The sequence below is a fragment of the Neoarius graeffei genome, chromosome 11, assembly GCF_027579695.1.
Source record: "Neoarius graeffei isolate fNeoGra1 chromosome 11, fNeoGra1.pri, whole genome shotgun sequence".
NCBI lineage: Eukaryota > Metazoa > Chordata > Actinopteri > Siluriformes > Ariidae > Neoarius > Neoarius graeffei.
In genome coordinates this window covers 59,795,773-59,812,947 of record NC_083579.1, presented here as the reverse complement: position 1 = coordinate 59,812,947, position 17,175 = coordinate 59,795,773, and the positions used below count along the sequence as shown (strand labels likewise).

The 17,175-nt window shown below is 38.8% G+C and overlaps 1 protein-coding gene across 1 annotated transcript in view; it reads left to right on the top strand.

The window, feature by feature from the left end:
* mipol1 (mirror-image polydactyly 1) overlaps positions 1 to 17,175 on the top strand; it is a 66,207-nt gene that overhangs the window by 9,162 nt on the left and 39,870 nt on the right. The window contains exons 3-4 of the mRNA XM_060934388.1: positions 15,235 to 15,319; positions 16,648 to 16,724. Of these exons, the coding sequence (XP_060790371.1) occupies positions 15,235 to 15,319; positions 16,648 to 16,724 (162 nt within the window). The remainder of the gene's footprint in view (positions 1 to 15,234; positions 15,320 to 16,647; positions 16,725 to 17,175) is intronic.

The following is a 17,175-nucleotide window of genomic DNA, read 5'->3' as shown; positions in this document are numbered from 1 at the left end:
CATCTAGATAAAGAGAGTGCTCACGTGAGCATCATGTATGCTTTGGCAGTCTTGAGTGTGTGTTTTGAAGGCTGATGTTTGGCATGTGACCTTCATACCGTGTCCTCTGGTGTTGTTTGTGTTTGCATTTGATGTAATGCTTCGCTTGCCGTTTCACTGATAGGCTGTGACATCCTGGTGCAATGCGACCTAAAGCGCTGCATCCTAGAGATGGGTGGAGGCCAGTACCTGAAACAGGATCTTACTTGGCGCACATCCTGACACCTGAGGCTTCAGATGAACAGTTGTGCGTGCAAAAAGTGAGCACCTGCAGGGAGGGATGCCTGCCCATTTTTTACAAGTGTGCTTGTGGAGGGTGGAGGAGTAATTAAGTGTACGACATTTGAACTGTTCACATTTTAATTACGGTACAACTCGCATGCATAAATGTGTCTGTAAGCATTTCACACAATTGATATTTTTTTGGGCAGGTTAGTCTCTCCCTTTTTCAGTGTCTCTTAGCTATGGAAACATGAAAGCATTCCAGCTGAGCCTAATCTCAACTGTTGTAAATTCAATTTCATATATACAGCAGGTATTAATAAAATGAATATATTGATATCAATCTTTTCATTCAGGACTATGTAGGCAGCGTCTGATGAACAACTAGATCTCCCTTGTGGATAGACATTGTCAGTATATCCCTAATTCTTCATAAAATAAAATATTTTGCTGGTTGTATCAAATCCTTGAGCATGGATTATTTTCCGACATAGAAATGAGTTTATGGTATGTCCAAAAAAGTAGTATTGCTGCTCTTTGAAAGTCATTTTCACAATAGAAAATGCCTATATTTAGTTTCGCTGAGTTTTTGATAAAGTGCAAACAAAACTCGGGCCATATTGTTTACTGCAAAAAATTACATCTTGGCAAGTGAAAATATCTTGAATATATTTTCTGTTATAAGATTACAGCTAACTAAATATAAGGTGATTAAACCTATTTGTATTTCACTCATTTTAAACTTTACATTTTCTTGTTCTATGGGCAGGCAATTTTACGTCTTTTGTTTTTCTAATTTCTAGAATGTTCATAAAATTAGCAAAATTTATTTGCCAATAGAACGAAATTATTTCAAGCTTGAAATTTAGTAAAAATGTCTGGAAGTAGATTTTACTAATCTTATTTTTTAAAAATATTGTAATAGGAAATGCTAGATAAATTTGACTATATTCATGATGTATTCACTTGCTAAGATCATTTTTTTGCCAAGTTTAAACCAAGGCCCTGTCCACACGGCAACGGATTCAGGTGAATCCGATACAATTGTTTATCGTTTCGGCCTGGCGTCCACACGGCACTGGCGTTTTGGGTGCCCCAAAACGCAATCTTTTGAGAACGGGTTCCAGAGTGGAAAGATCTGGCAACGTTGCCGTTGCGAAGTCATTTGGATGAGTAGAACGGATTTGTTTACGATGACGTCACAACCACATGACTGTCGGTGCTTCACGCCGGGTAGAAGTGTAACGAACTCGATGCGAGTTGTCAACAAATCCTATAACTTGGTTCATGAAACGCGCTTACAAAATATTTTCACTGTGAATATTTATTGTGTAATGGTGCAAAGTGAGAGAGAGAGAGAGAGAGAGAGAATAGCCCTTAGGGCAGAGTCAATCCCGCCAGCAAAAATAGGGGAAAAAAAGGAGCGATCTCACCTCTTCAGATGTTGGTTTAAGTCCTACAATACATTCCTCAAAAAGGGCGTAGAAGAACAAATTAATCCATCAACGTGTAGCATTCAATTTATTCCGGACCATTAAAGATGCCGCCTTCCGCGTAGAATCATACGTCATCCTCGCCGCCATATTGGATGGGTCAAAGCGGAGCATAAAGATGCCTCATTCATGTGCTGCGTCATTATAATGTAATTTTACGAACAGATTTTTCTGACTTTGTGGCTAATATGAAGTCTCGCGCATAATAGTTTATGCGCATGCGTCCTTACTTCTATTGTTCTGGTGTCTCCGAAGGGACCGTCTTACAGCGCCCCTAGAGGTGTGGCATGTGTATTGCATCGTTTTCAGCAAGCGTTGCGTTGCCATATGGACCTGATATTTTACTGATCGTTGCCCATTTGGACGTGATATTTTTTTAAATAACATCTCGTTGCCGTTGTCGTGTGGATGTAGCCCAAAATTCAAAAATTGTTGATCTTTACAAAAGTGTCGGAACGTAGCCAGGATAAGGGGAGAAGATGGAAACAGTTGCTAAAACTATATTTTTAAAGCCATATTAGTTACTTGTTACAACAATGTTAGACGTTAAACTGATAAGTGTATCATGAGGTTAATGTGTAGTGGGCTGGGAAAACCTGTTGAATGCTATTGTGTCTGTATTCTGGCAAACAATCAAAAAATGAAAAAATATGAGCTGTTGGCCAGTTCAACCCCAAATCAGAAAACGTTGGTATGGTAGAGAAAATGCAAATAATAATAAAATGAAAAAGAAAGCAGTGATTTTCTAAATTTACTTTGACTTGGATTTCATTGCAGACAGTACGAACCCAAGATATTTCATGTTTTGTATGGTCAGCTTCATTTAATTTGTTAATATTCATCCTTTCCAACAGTTCAGGCCTCCAGCACATTACAAAAAAAAGTTGGGACGGGGAAATTTGTGGCTAGTAATGAGGTAAAACAATTAAATAATGATGTGCTTTGAAATGGATGATGTCAACAGGTGATTATAGTCATGATTTGGTACAGAAGCAGTGTCCAGGAAAGCCTTAGTCTTTAAGGAGCAAATTTCAGTGTGTAAAGGGCAAGGGCACAAGCCTAAGCTGAACACCTGTGATCTTCAATCCCTCAGACGGCACTGTATCAAGAACCGTCATTCCTCTATAGCTGATATAACCACATGAGCTCGGGATTACTTTGGCAAACCTTTGTCAGGCACAATAATGGCATCCGCAAATGCCAGTTAAAACTTTGCTCAAAAAGGAAGCCTTATGTGAACGGTGTCCAGAAACGCCGTCGACTTCTCTGGGCTCGGAGGCATCTGGGATGGACCATCGCACAGTGGAAATGTGTATTGTGGTCAGATGAACCAGTATTCCAGGCATTTATTGGAAGAACAGGATGTTGTGTGCTTCGGACCAAAGACAGAAAGGACCATCAAGACTGTTACCAGCAGCAAGTCCAAAAGCCAGGGTCTGTCATGGTATTGGGTTGTGTCAGTGCCCTTGAGAAAGGTAACTTACATTTTTGTGATGGCAGCATTAATGCAGAAAAGTACATTGAGATGTTGGAGCAACTTATGCTGCCTTCAAGACGACATCTTTTCCAGGGATATTTCAGCAAGACAGTACAAATCCACATTCTGCACACATTACAAAGGCATGACCGTGGAAGAAGAGGGTGCCTGTCCCCAGTAGAGAATGCGTAGTAAACTTTGAAATGAAAAATATGACAATGGCGACCTTGTACTGTTGCACACCTTAAGACCTGTTTGCAGGAAGAATGGGACAAAATAACACCTGAAATGCTTCATCACTTGGTGTCTTCAGTTCCTAAATATCTTTTTAAGTGTTGTGAGAAGGAACAGCAATACTACAAAGTGGTAAGGCCAAAAAAAAAAGTGTGTTTCCGGTAACCCGACCGATCGAGAATTTCCGCGTCGAAATTGCCGACCGTAAAGTTTTTATTACAAATTTCCCTCGATATTTTAGTGTAAGCGGCGTTAGTTTGTCATAATTTTGTTTCAACGCATTCAAGTTGTGAAAGAAACGATAAAGTGTTTCGCCACTTCTATCAGCCCTCCTGCATAAACATGGAAGCGCACTTGTATACTGAAGGAGGAAGGGAAAACTGAGCAGAGGCGCCATTTTGAATCCTCATTCAAGGCTGTAATGCAAATTACTTCCTCTTCAGTATACAAGTGCACTTCCATGGCAGGGAAAAACACTACATTTTGCCGCCCATGTAGTCCCCTATTTATACAAATAGGAGTCATTCAGGATTCAGCCATGTTTTTACTCGGTGTTTTTGCTCGACCCAAGTTCTACAGTAGGCTAGGCTAGGCCGTCTGCTTTTAATGGAAGTAACCTAGCCTAGGACGTTATTTTCACGTTATTTCTTGATAAGGTGTTTTCACGTTATTACATGAAAATATCATGAAATAACGTGATAAGTTCGTATCATGAAATTACATGATGTTATGTTATTACATGATAAATATACTGTAAAAACGTGATAACTTTGTTTAATATCTTTTCACGTAATTACTTGATTCTAAGCCAATTTTTTTTGAGTGTGGCAGCAATACGCTTCCGTAGATCATAACTCGAACTCTCGCGATATTTTTTTTTATTTGTTTAAAGATTTAAAACACTTTTATTTTATTATGATGTGTGGTATAAAGGATTCTGTGCCAAAATACTATTTTGTAAGATGTTTACTTGTGTTAATTTTTTCGAACAAAATAAAAAATTAAGAAAAACCTTTTTCCTACCTACCGACCTTATTTTAGTATTTCGTGTTACCTGAAACACACTATTTTTTTTTTCCTAAATGCTTTACAATCCCAATTTTTTTTTTAATGTGTTGCAAGAATCAAAATAGTTTTTCTTTTTTTTTTGGGGGGGGGGACCCCAACAATAAAATCCATGAGGTAAAACATCAAATAATATGCTGCTTTGTTGTGAATACAATACCCATCAAATACTATTTCCAAATCATTGTTTTCTGTGTTGATTTCAATTTCAACATGCTGTCCCAACTTTTTCTGATTTGGGGTTGTAGTGTTCCTGCTTATAACCTACTTTGACACCCCAGCTTTAAGAAACCACAAATATAAACAACATGGCTATGTTGTATTTGCTTTAAATTTGGAAAGGTGTATTTGTCTATCTATATAACACATCCTGGAGTAAAAACACTGACTAAAGATGTCTAAAGCCTTGCTAGTTCAGTGTGATTTCTTCACACAGTGACTGTCAGGATTTTATCAAGCTGGATAGTTATGTGCCTGAGTGACATGGACATAATCCTAATCAATTTGTAATTAGATACTGTTGTCAAAATGTTCAACAACATGCAGTCTTCTCCCTTTTTCATGTTTGGGCTAAACAGGGTTGAAATCTGTTAAGTTTTTACTTCTAGGTGAGATGCATGCAAAAGGGAAAGTCAGTTCAGGTTTCAGAGCTTTATAGAGTCCAAACTGATGTGATTTCAGTATCATGAAGGGTTTTCAGTGTCGTGTATCATACGGCACTATTTAAAGTGCATGTCACAGGTAAATTCAGGAGCAAGATCAATGTAATTCTCCTATTTTATATTAAACTTTGGTCAAATATCTGCCACAGTTTGCATTTTGTGCAATTTTTTTTACCTTGCGCAATACCAGAAAAATTCAGTTGAAATCAAGCCATTTGAGGCAAATTGGTCCGCCTCTGAAAAAACTTTGCATTTGGATTTCCCGGTAAACATTGATTTTCGTGACGTCACGTGTGGGACGCCTCCCTCTGAATCCTACGTCAGCGCTGGTTTGTTTATGAGAAAACGACCTGGTGGTTTTCTGCAAATTTCTTCAACATTATCGCGTAATTATTAAAATGGTTAACAGCTGTATCGTAGGAGGGTGTAGCAACACCAATCTTAATGGGATTAGTACTCCTCGTTTTCCAAAAGACCGGACAATGAGAGAGAAATGGGAGCGCTTGGTCTACACAGGCTGTGCACTGAAACCGTGCAAAGCTCGCGCAGCCTGCTGGCGCTTCCGCAGATAACGTCACGAATCTGGCTCCGGACTCCCTTGGGATTTTTCCAGACGTGTTTTGTTATTTATTTATTTTTTTCTGCTGTAGACAGATGGACTTGTGCAAAATTACCCTTCTGGATGAGTGTGTAAAGGGACACATTTTTTCAAATAAAAAAACTGAAATTGGTCCAGGGTATGCACTTTAAATCGCACCAAAAAATAGCCTGTACATTGGCTGAGTTCACAGATGAGCAAATCAGGATTATTAGACATTGCATCAATATCATATGTCTTTCTTTACCAAATTGGAACTTTAAGAAAAATTGTCACACGCCAAAGGTGTGAGTAAGGTGTCTTTCTCTGATTAGCCAAACCATTTTCTGATTTTTTTTTTTTTTTTTTTGCCCCCTGGCTAGGTGCTACAGCTATCCAAAAAAGAAAAATACTTTATATTATGAGGCTTATGCACATGACAACACTGTGAAGAATATGGTCAATGAAAAGTAAAAAGTTATGAAACATTTATTCACAAAATTATTTGCCTTGTGTTACTTAATATGGCAAGTGAACATCCAGATTAATTTTGCACAAATGTTTGCATAAATCTTGTATAGCTCTGAGATAATTATATTATATTTGCAACTTTAATCCAGAATTAAGTTTCATCTGTGAGGAATGGTGTTTGAACGTGCCATTTTACATTCTGCATCCCTGCTGTGTTTATTTGTCCACTGTTGTTTGGGATAAGCTTACTACCATGGGCAGGGTTGTGTTATTACAACTGATCTGTGGTCTGGCTATGGGTTGTTTTCTTGCACGGTTAAATCGTTCTTTGCCTTCCAAATTTAGTACGCACAATAACAAACAGGGCATGTTTCCTATGGAGCGGAATTGCTGCTACTCGCAAGGAGGGTGAAAAAGAAGCTACAGTCTCAACATGCTTTGTTCTTAGCAGGTGGATCGACCTTTGACATAACCCTTGGTCCTCTTCCCTATGCACCAGCCTCCCAAGCAGGAAATGTACTGTTTAGTTCTATCACTTCTGTTCTGACACCTGCAGCTTGTGGTGGTACGTCACACCCATGGTGCGGTATTCTGTCTTTTTTCCCTGCCAGCCGCCCACCCTGATTGCGCATCGTGCTTCGCCTCCTAGGAGGGCAGGAGGTGCATTTGCGGCCAGTTTCGCGGCTTCCATGTGGGTCCCATTGAAGTTCAAAATCCCTGGAATTGAGTGCCGTGTGGCCTAATAGCCTCGCCCTCTGCCTAAGTGGGTGGTCCAGAGAGGCAGAATTGTACGCGCACAGATCGAGGGATTCCATAGGCTCTGTCCCCTTTTGTCTCTGTGTGTTAGTTTAAGGAATAGATCCAGGGTGGGCATTGCTTAACTGAGACAAGGCTGCTTACTGTGAGCTGCCACCAAAGACCCTTCACACAAACTGTCTGTCAGACTGTGTGTTTGTTACCTAAATTACAGTCCTTTTTAAAAAATAAAAAAAAACAAGCTAGCAAAAATATACTTTACGTTAAGAACTATTTGTGAAATGAGTGAATTTCTAGGTCGGTGAATTGGGTTCCTGTTAGCAATGTTAAAATTTAAAGGGATTTGTTTTCTGTTTGTTGTTTCTGTCTTGAGAAAGTTATTTTACTCCAACAGTTAACAGATAAGTTTCTGTCCCAACTTGCATTTCCATTTTACATTTAGTTGAACTGACGCCCACTCGATGCAAACTAGGCTGCCACCCAGTTGCGGGATTCCGGGAGACCTAGTGATGGTCCATGAAGCAGAGAGGAAAACAAACAGGCCCAGCTTTGGTGTGAACCACAGATGCTTGGGAACTGTTTGAACAGGGAGCAATTCAAACGGTCTCTCCTGTGGCCTGTGTTCAAACATCAAGTGGTAATGAGGACCGAGTGCCTGGTCCTGTTGCCCTGGTCTCCCCTCAATCCTTCAACACAGTCCCCCTCTGAAACATACTCATGCCGTGGTGCCCTTTATTTATTTTATTTTTTATTTTTTTCCCCCAGGTAATGGAGAATTAACTTTTTTTTTTTTTTAAGTTGTGACTTGTTGAACTGCAAAGGGAAAATGTACTAAACACTGAAGTATGACCTACTAAGTATTGACAGATGTGGAGTCAGATATGAATCTGATGACTTCAAGATTTTCTTTTTTCTCATTTTTTTTAAATAATTGAAAAGCAGGTGTTTTGAGGGCATCCTTTTTTTTCATTTTTAGCTAATGGTGGGAACTCATGATTCTGACTAAACTGGTTGAACTCTTCAGTCAACATGATATTGATTCACCGCAGAAATAAAAAGTGCAACATGAGATCAGATTGGAAAAATATAAAATTCACCCTGCTACTTATCTGACGTTTCAGGCAAAATACCAATCGCATCAGGTCACTGCATCGCTACTTTTTCCTTAAGCTTTTTTTTTTTTTTAAATGTTAACTTGACCGTGCACTGAAATCTTGATCTTTGTAGAACTTGTTTTTCAGTTTTGCTTGTTCTGTAGAGAAAACATACCTGCATGTGAACCTGTAGAAATCGTTTATATGAGCCTGCATATGGAAAAATTATATTCTTATACAGCCGTTCACTTGTATATCAGTTCCTTCGTAAATATTTGCAAAGATGTACATCAGCGTGAACACGCATGCTAGTCCCACACAATACCATCAGCTGTAGTGAGATCGTGGTACAAGGCTGACATTTTTGATGAAGCTCTTTATTCCTTAGTATCTTTCTGTTGTGAGAGAACGTTGGAATTTTCTGGAGTGTTGACTCGAGTCTTGGCACAGGTTTAAGTTGCTTGAAGGACAGGTCGAAGCACAAGCATCATTCATCCCTTTTGAAAAAAAAAACAGAAGGAGAAAAGCTCTTTGGATTCAGCACGTCACGAAAGTTCAACTTTGCAGTGCACGTTGGAGAAAGGATTTTCAGAACAAAGGTAGATGTGTTTGCCGAGGATTCTCACACCACTAGCTATGTGTGTGTTTTAGTGTTGGGCTCAAGGTGAGGTGGCATGCGCAGCAATAAAGCTGGATTTGTAACCATTTGACTGGTGTTTTATTTTTTTATCTTTTATTTTATTTTATTTTTTAAGTGAGCTTACGGGTCATATTTACAACGACATTAGGTGTAGGGTTTGATTTGACCAAAGCTCACAGAAACCCTTGTTTCCATCTTGGTCAGGTGTTGTCAGTGAATGAGCGAGTGTTATTTGAAAGCCGCTCTATGCCTGTGTAACAGACTCTGTGAAACTGTTGCATAAAGTGAATAGAAACAGCAACAAGGTGAAAGGGTGAAACTCCCGATCCAAGCGTCTCTCATAAGACAGCTGACCTTGAGTTGACTCCGTCCCCGAGCCCCACCTCTCCTGCTTGGCGTCTCCGAGATGACTAATAGCAGCTTCATGGCTTGTGTCGCCACTTTGTTCCAGTTTCACAACCTTACCTATACAATACGTCTTTGTTTTCCATAGTTTTATACACTCAAGTTAAAATGCTTTTAACCTCATGCTTTGAACTTGGAATTTTTTTTTTTTTTTTACACTGACAGGGATATATTTTATTTTTTCAGGGGAGGTGGGTGGTGACGGATCAACATCCTATAAATCAAAACTAATGTTAGAAAGTCACAAAGTGCTCATGACTGAACAGAGCTTTTTAGTGAGTCATGTTACTTATCAAGAAATATAGTTTAGTAATTAATCACCTGAAGGAAAAACCTACTATTAAAATGCCTTAATGTTGAAAATGGGTTAACTGACTCACATTTTTGGAACTCCTTCCACCCTGAAGTCTGAATGTACTGTATTCTCTTCATTAAACCATGTAATGGAGATTTTAAATAATAGACAAAGTGTTCAAACTATTACAATCCGAGTTTTAATAAAATACTTACTCCATATTCAAATCTCCGTGGTAAGAGGAACATTTATGAGTAAGACACCCGATCAGTATAAAGGTCTTCGTCGCCTTGCTTCTGCTTCAATAACGTTACAATATATTCCCTTGAAATATGAGCGAAACCTTTCTCTCTCTCCTGTTTTCTCCTTTTACTCACTGCATTAAGCTCATCTTCAAATAACTTCTCCCTCTCCCTGCTAAATGTTAGCCAATGCAAATCTCAGCTTAGCCAGTATTTACCAAGCCAATTTTGAGGTTACCTTCTGCAAAGTACGGAGTCTCTAAAAATATTCACTATTGACATAAAAGAAATAGACAGAAACAGTATTTGTCAAAGTGCTCTGCCTGAAACAAGTTTGTGTTTCAAGCTACAAACATTAACCTAATTACATGTGCATTATTCAGTACTAATGAACTCGTCAATAAACGCGGTGTTGCTTGAAACGGGAAGAATAATTTCTGTTCAGAAACCTGTTTGATTTACGCCGTACGACGGATACTTCATTGTTCGCCATCCAGTTATCCAGAACACACTAAATGTTTCACGTATTAAAATCTCTTATTTAGTTATTTTAATTTTTTTGCCTAAAACATTGTATAGAATAACTTCTCCTGTTTTAAATCTTAAATTATTTATGAAGTTAAATCTGGTTTTGTTGATTTGTACACTGTGGAGAGATTGTACATGGACTGTCCAGATTAAATAGAAGACTTGTTCTTTCACACGCCGATCTTGGTGAGCTGTTTAATTATGTGCTGGATGTCATGTGATACCATTCAAAAACTGGCTCGAGGTTAAACTGGCATTTCTTAAAGTGCCATTCCACCATTGGATGTATTCTTTGGCATAAAATACAATATATTTTATGACAACATGACTAGATAGAAATCTTTTAGCTACAAAATGATATATCAAACATAATTTTTTGACAACGACAAGTATATTAATTTTACGACCAAAGTCACCTACCCTTTTAATTTCCGCGCGGTAGTGAAATGTGATGTCATCGGCAGGTTCCCCTTCTTGTGTACCACGTCACGTGTGACGTGGCACAGATTATCAGCAATGGCGGATAGAACGCGATTTCCACTTGTCGATTGCTGTGCCGATATTCACCATCGACCGTCTCCTTTGGGCATCACTTGCTATTTTCCTTTGCTTCTTTTCCGAAGCTGACAATCGCGTTCTATCCGCCATTGCTGATAATCTGTGCCACGTCACACGTGACGTGGTACACAAGAAGGGGAACCTGCCGATGACCTCACGTTTCACTACCGCGCGGAAATTAAAAGGGTAGGTGACTTTGGTCGCAAAATTAATATACTTGTCGTTGTCAAAAAATTGTTTGATATATCATTTTGAAGCTAAAAGATTTCTCTGTCTAGTCATGTTGTCATAAAATATATTGTATTTTATGCCAAAAAAATACATCCAATGGTGGAATGGCACTTTAAAGTGATGTTAAAAAAGTAGCAGCCTTTATTTGTCATGTATAAATTATACCACTTTTTTTCATATCGTAGCTTGTTGTTGTGTACGGCTTTCTCTCTTTAATTCTATGCAGTCTACTGGCTGTTTATTTCAGGAGTTGTTTTTGAGTGCGGTGTTTTTTCCTCATACAGCACTGTTCTAAAATATAGGACCATTGGACTAATGTATTTAATATGGAATGATAACATCTTGCTTTTAGAAAATCTATTATCGAGCGCTTTGACTTCACAAAACACACACTAAGGCGGTCATGCTGTTGCACGAAGGCAGGACTTGGAAGTTCTTGCCCTCTCCTTACAGCTCATGGCTTTCCCACACCCAAATTAGTTGGAACTCAGGAAAATGAGGCACTCATCCTACTAGATTTGGCAGGTCATTGCGCCTCCCCTCTTAATGCCCGGGGATCAACGAATCTCGGCTTGTTAGAAGCAACCAAGGCTGGATCCATCAGGGGGATCTGAGACAGCACTGCTTCCTCATTTTCCCCAATCTCAATTCAATTACTCCATGCGCTCAGAATGAGTTTAGGTCTATAAGACCATTTCTGCAAACCACAGAGCCCAATCTGCCTATTAGATATTTCAATCATCCAGGAAACAAAGGGCTATACACTCAATCACACAGCTGACATAAAGTTAGCGCTTGTCATTATGAACTTGGCAAGGTCTTGCTTATTTCTTATATAATTAAACCCATAAAAAATCTTTTACAGATACTTTCTTAGGCTACATAAATATTTGATGTGGAGCGTAATGCAGAGAAGTGTGTTGAGGTTAAGTGTAGCAATATCTGCTATAGAATATTTGACCTGAATAAGAGTAATATTTTTGACTATTCTTGATTGGTGTAAAATGGGTTTGCATATTGGTCCATTTGTTAATCTCGATTTCTTTTATTATTGATTTCTTCCTCTCATATTTCAGGCTTTTGTATTTCAGAATTAGTCAATCGTTAACTCGGCCTGAATGACATTTATCATTTAGATTACAAGTTGGTAAACGTTCCTCTTTTTCTTTGAATATTTTGACAGTTGAATGAAATGAGAAGTGTCTAAAAGGTAACAAACTCCATAAGTGTTCAAAAGATCCTCATCATAGAGTGCGGAATTAGAAAATGAGCCTTTTTAATTCATTTCCTATAAATTGTCTGAACAAATTGGTCAATATGTCGTCTTGAAAATAATTTTGTCAAGACCAGAGTTTAAGATTTAAAATGGAATTACATCTAATAGGTCATTATGTGATCTTACATGAGTCGGTCTTGGTTCAAGTTGTGTTAAATTTGACTCTAATGGACAACATGTTAATTAGTAGGCATTAACTAGACATGCATGAATGGGAGGGGGTGTTTTCATAAATTTTTTTTAATTAATTTTTTTTAAATGAGACATATACAATTCTTGTACTGTAGCTGACTGATGAAACATAAGAGACATATGGGGCATAAGAGACACCGTGACGATAACAGCTGTTGATCCGAGACAAGATAGGTTCATGCAGTGCCTCATACACACCATGTGAAGTGTCCTGTTTATCCTTCCTGAATCATGTCTCTATTATGGTTGGAAAGTACAGGCATGGTGTACAATTAAAACTGCTTTAAGTTTCACTCCACATTAATGTCCGTATCAAAATTCATAAAGAATTGGTAAGATGAGAAGCCTGAGCTTGTGGATTCATAGGGATTTTGTGTGAAGCCCATTTAATCAGGATAACATGGTTATTAATATTCATAAAGTCAGCTGGAATACAAATGACAGCCTGAGGAATCTGGAAACTTTTTCTGCCGTAGAAATGTATTAAAAAGAGCTTAAAAAATTAATGAAATTTAGTTTATATTAGACAAAATGCAAAATCCTGTATTGGTTGATTGTAATTGGGCTTAGACGCTTCTTTTTGAAGAATTTCATCTTTGACAGACATCAAAGGCAATTTCAATGAATGCAATTCATGAATGGTCATTTAAAAGGATTTAAAGACATTACGCTGTAATAATTGTACATGAATAATAAGCAGCCCACAGAGGCAATTAGCTTAAAGCCTACAAGACAGGAAAACGAAGATCACAGGGAGACAGTAGAGGACAAATGTGAAAAGTTTAAATAGCTTTTTGATAAACTCAGACTACATTTTTTTTTTTCAATATACAAACTGGTGTTGCTATAGATAACTATTAAATCATTATAGCAAGATTTTGGGGCATACAAACATTCTTAATTGCTATTAAGTGTAATAATCAATATATCAATAGTTAATTATACAGCCAGTTCTGAATGCAGTGGAACTCAAAGTGTACTAAGAGCACATTACGAAAGTGGTGTTTTGTTTTTTTTCTTGATAGATAAAATATATTTAGTAATGCTCTGTGTGTGCTAATGCTAGTAGCTCATTAATCTGTCATGAGGAAGCTACAGATTATGTAGAAATGTAGATGTGATGCTAATTCGCCATCTGGAACACCATCAGAAACTCTTCAAAGGAAACAGGCCTCTGTTACAATTGGCTCAGTTTAAACTTTCATTAAATGAGAGGGAGCTCTTTTTTTTTTTTTACAGTTTTGGTTTATTGCAGAATAGCAGTTTCATTTAATTTCCTTCCAGGTAATTCTCTGAGGAAACGGCATCAATCAGCAAATCAATCCAAATTTATTTCGTAAAGCGCCCTTTTCCAAGGTCTTTGCAGTGTGCCTCGCTGAAAATTGCAAGACTATCGAAAGGTCGTGTTTGTGTGCTCGGTTTTATTTTTCCTTTCTCTTTTCAAAAGCTACTTTCTCATGTTTGTGATAAAGGATTACGAGACTGCTCAGCCATACCTACTAGCTGAAAACTCTCCTCCTCCCCTGTGCCTGATGCTCCTGTGCACAGGGACGGCTCCTGCCCAGAGTCTATCACTGAGATTAATGGAGCCCCGTGGTGTCTTGCACAAAAAGCCAGTTGTCCGTTCACGCCTGACTGTGTCTGAGCTGAATAGTGTGAGAGCAGTGTGTGCTGGCTTACAACGCAGGGATAACGTTCCACTGGCATCTGCCCCGGGGGTCACCCCCCCCCCCCCCCCCCCCAAAAAAAAAAAAAAAAAAAATCTAGTACCCAACCTCCCAAGGGTGTCCCCCTATTTTTTTTTTTCTGTCTCTGTCGGTCTTTTGCAGGCTAACTCTTTCTTTCTCTGTTATTCCACTTTAAACATGAGACCAAATCATACTTGTATTATAACATTGTCAACATGGTTTCTGGAACACTATCCAGTCTTAATGATGTGCTGCTGCTAGTATATAAAGTTCTTCTTGGGAAAGCGATAAGACAGAAGCTGACCGTGGATTGTCACGTCTTTGATTCAGCAGTTCATGGCAGCTGATCCTATAAAGATATTCTCTTTCAGCTTGATTGCTATATGGCAGTACTGAATATTTGTGAATTATGTGTCCAGAACAAAGCTGATCAGTGAACTCTTGCATTAGGACTAATTAGTTTATTGTCTTTGTCTTCACCACTAGAGGGTAGCCCAGTCCCACTGCTGCATGTGGTAGCTCATTGCAACAGACTCTACCTCTGAATGTCACCCCTGCTCTTAATTGCCTCCTGCCTATTTGTTGCTTGCTTATGAATTAACTTGCATTTATGGAACTAAATTATCCTCCGTCATTTAATTATTCCTTAGAAGATGAAGTTTAATTGGCGGTTCCTAACAAGGATCTGATATGGCTTGAGCTGTATTAAACGTCTGTTTACTTTCCAGATAGCTAAAAGCATTAAAACGATTGCATGATGGGATTACGATTTGTTAATTGCCCTCGTTCATTAGTCCTTCATAAACTGTTAGGTAGAGCTCTGGTACACAATGAAGGGGATAAAGCAAAGTCTTGGAGCACAATTTTACTCTGCAAATTAAAGCTGCCTGTCTTGTTGTGCTGTCTATGCTCCAGGAGTTATTAAAGATCGCTTTCCACCGAGCACCCCTGAGATCATATTGACAGGCTATAATTAATACTAACCTTTCTAAGTCTAATGGAAAGAGCCTGACTGAGCGCCTGTGATGAAAAGCTTTTTTTTTTTTTTCCCTTTCTCAGAAATTAATCATACCTTCTATATATTTCCAGCTAATCCCAAAGTCAATGAGGAACTGAAACAAAGGCTGCCGTCCCCTATAAAGCGCCATTGTTCAGAGACCACACCACAATCTGGGTAAAGATGCTCCTCTGCTCATTTTACATTGTTTGTCAATGGCTTTCTCCCACATGCGACAATTAAGGATGAGTTTTTAATATGTGGGAATGTTTATCAGTGTACATTGCTGTCAGTGATCATTTGTCGTAATAACATCTTTGCAGAGATGTTTTCTAAATCCAAAATGATGTTACGGTGTTGGGGGGGGGGACAGCTGCTCATCCTCACACAGAATCATGTCTGTTGTGAGGATGTATGTGTGCTGCACATAGGGAAAATAATGGCGCATCATATAGTGTGATCTCATCTCATTATCTGTAGCCGCTTTATCCTGTTCTACAGGGTCGCAGGCAAGCTGGAGCCTATCCCAGCTGACTACGGGCGAAAGGCGGGGTACACCCTGGACAAGTCGCCAGGTCATCACAGGGCTGACACATAGACACAGACAACCATTCACACTCACGTTCACACCTACGGTCAATTTAGAGTCACCAGTTAACCTAACCTGCATGTCTTTGGACTGTGGGGGAAACCGGAGCACCCGGAGGAAACCCACGCGGACACGGGGAGAACATGCAAACTCCACGCAGAAAGGCCCTCGCCGGCCACGGGGCTCGAACCCGGACCTTCTTGCTGTGAGGCGACAGCGCTAACCACTACACCACCGTGCCACCCATATAGTGTGATATATTGAGTTATTTCAATTATTGTACATTTGCTTTTCTTCCATATGTAATTATTTACAGTCCGGAATTATTTATACAGTGTCTGTCTTATTATCTGTTGACTTGATGCTACTTGCTAAGCAGTTTTTTAAAAAACAGTACCTGTTGGCTGTGGCTAGATATAAATTTCATAGCATGTCAAGTAAACATTCCAAACACAAGATGTACTGATACCATTTTGTCCTTCACAGTATACCGATATCATTTTTGTGGTTTATTCAAAAATCCTTTGTGTGCACTTAAAATGTAAGGCATATGCTGTATACTGTAGATCATAACATATTCAGAAATCACATGGTTTCTCCTAATGTGAAGATTTTTTTAAATTGCGTATTTAGAGTATAAGGAAGCGTGATGTGTTCTGCTGGCTGAATGCCCCTGGCCTTGTTGAGTCAGAACTCTCACTTGCTCTTTCACTCCTAACATCTGATAATTTACCTCACGTACTACCTGTGCTCAGGGCCTTGAAACGTAAGGACAAGTCCATCAAAGCATTCACAGCAATATCTGCTTCATCAATATCCTTCATCCCTTGTCCTTGTACAACTTGTCGAGAAAGAAGATACTTTTATATTATATTTTATGCTGCTGATGTCTTCTTTGCCGATATGTTGTTTTCAGGTTCTGTGGTCAGGGCTCCAGCCCAGATATCTCGCAGGCTACACTGGAGGCAGCAGCTCCGGAGAAAAAGATAAAAGGTATTTTGTTTTCAAAAGATAACGCCTGTAATTGATTTATCGTTTGTGGTCTTGTTCTTTTCTGCTTTACGATTTAGTCAAATAAACTATACATAACATTTCCATGCATGCAAAGATAACTAAGTAAATTGTAGAAAGATAATGTTTGCCCATTTATATAGCATTACCTATTTCTCATGTGGTCGCTCTATTGTGCGTCTGGATAAACGTGGCACTTCATAATTCTTTTGTTTCTTTTCTGTCTCCCACGAAAGCATTTGACGGTTTTGAACAAATGGCTCAAGATTTCAAAAAGAGCCTCCTTGTTTGCCCGCGTGCTGTTCCATGCAGTGCATAAACATTTATTTACAAGTGTAAATCACCTTCAACCACTGTGTCAGTCTGTCGTCTAATAACTTTGCTTAGACCATAATACTATGGCAGAGCCACTATTTAGATAAACTGGTTGGAA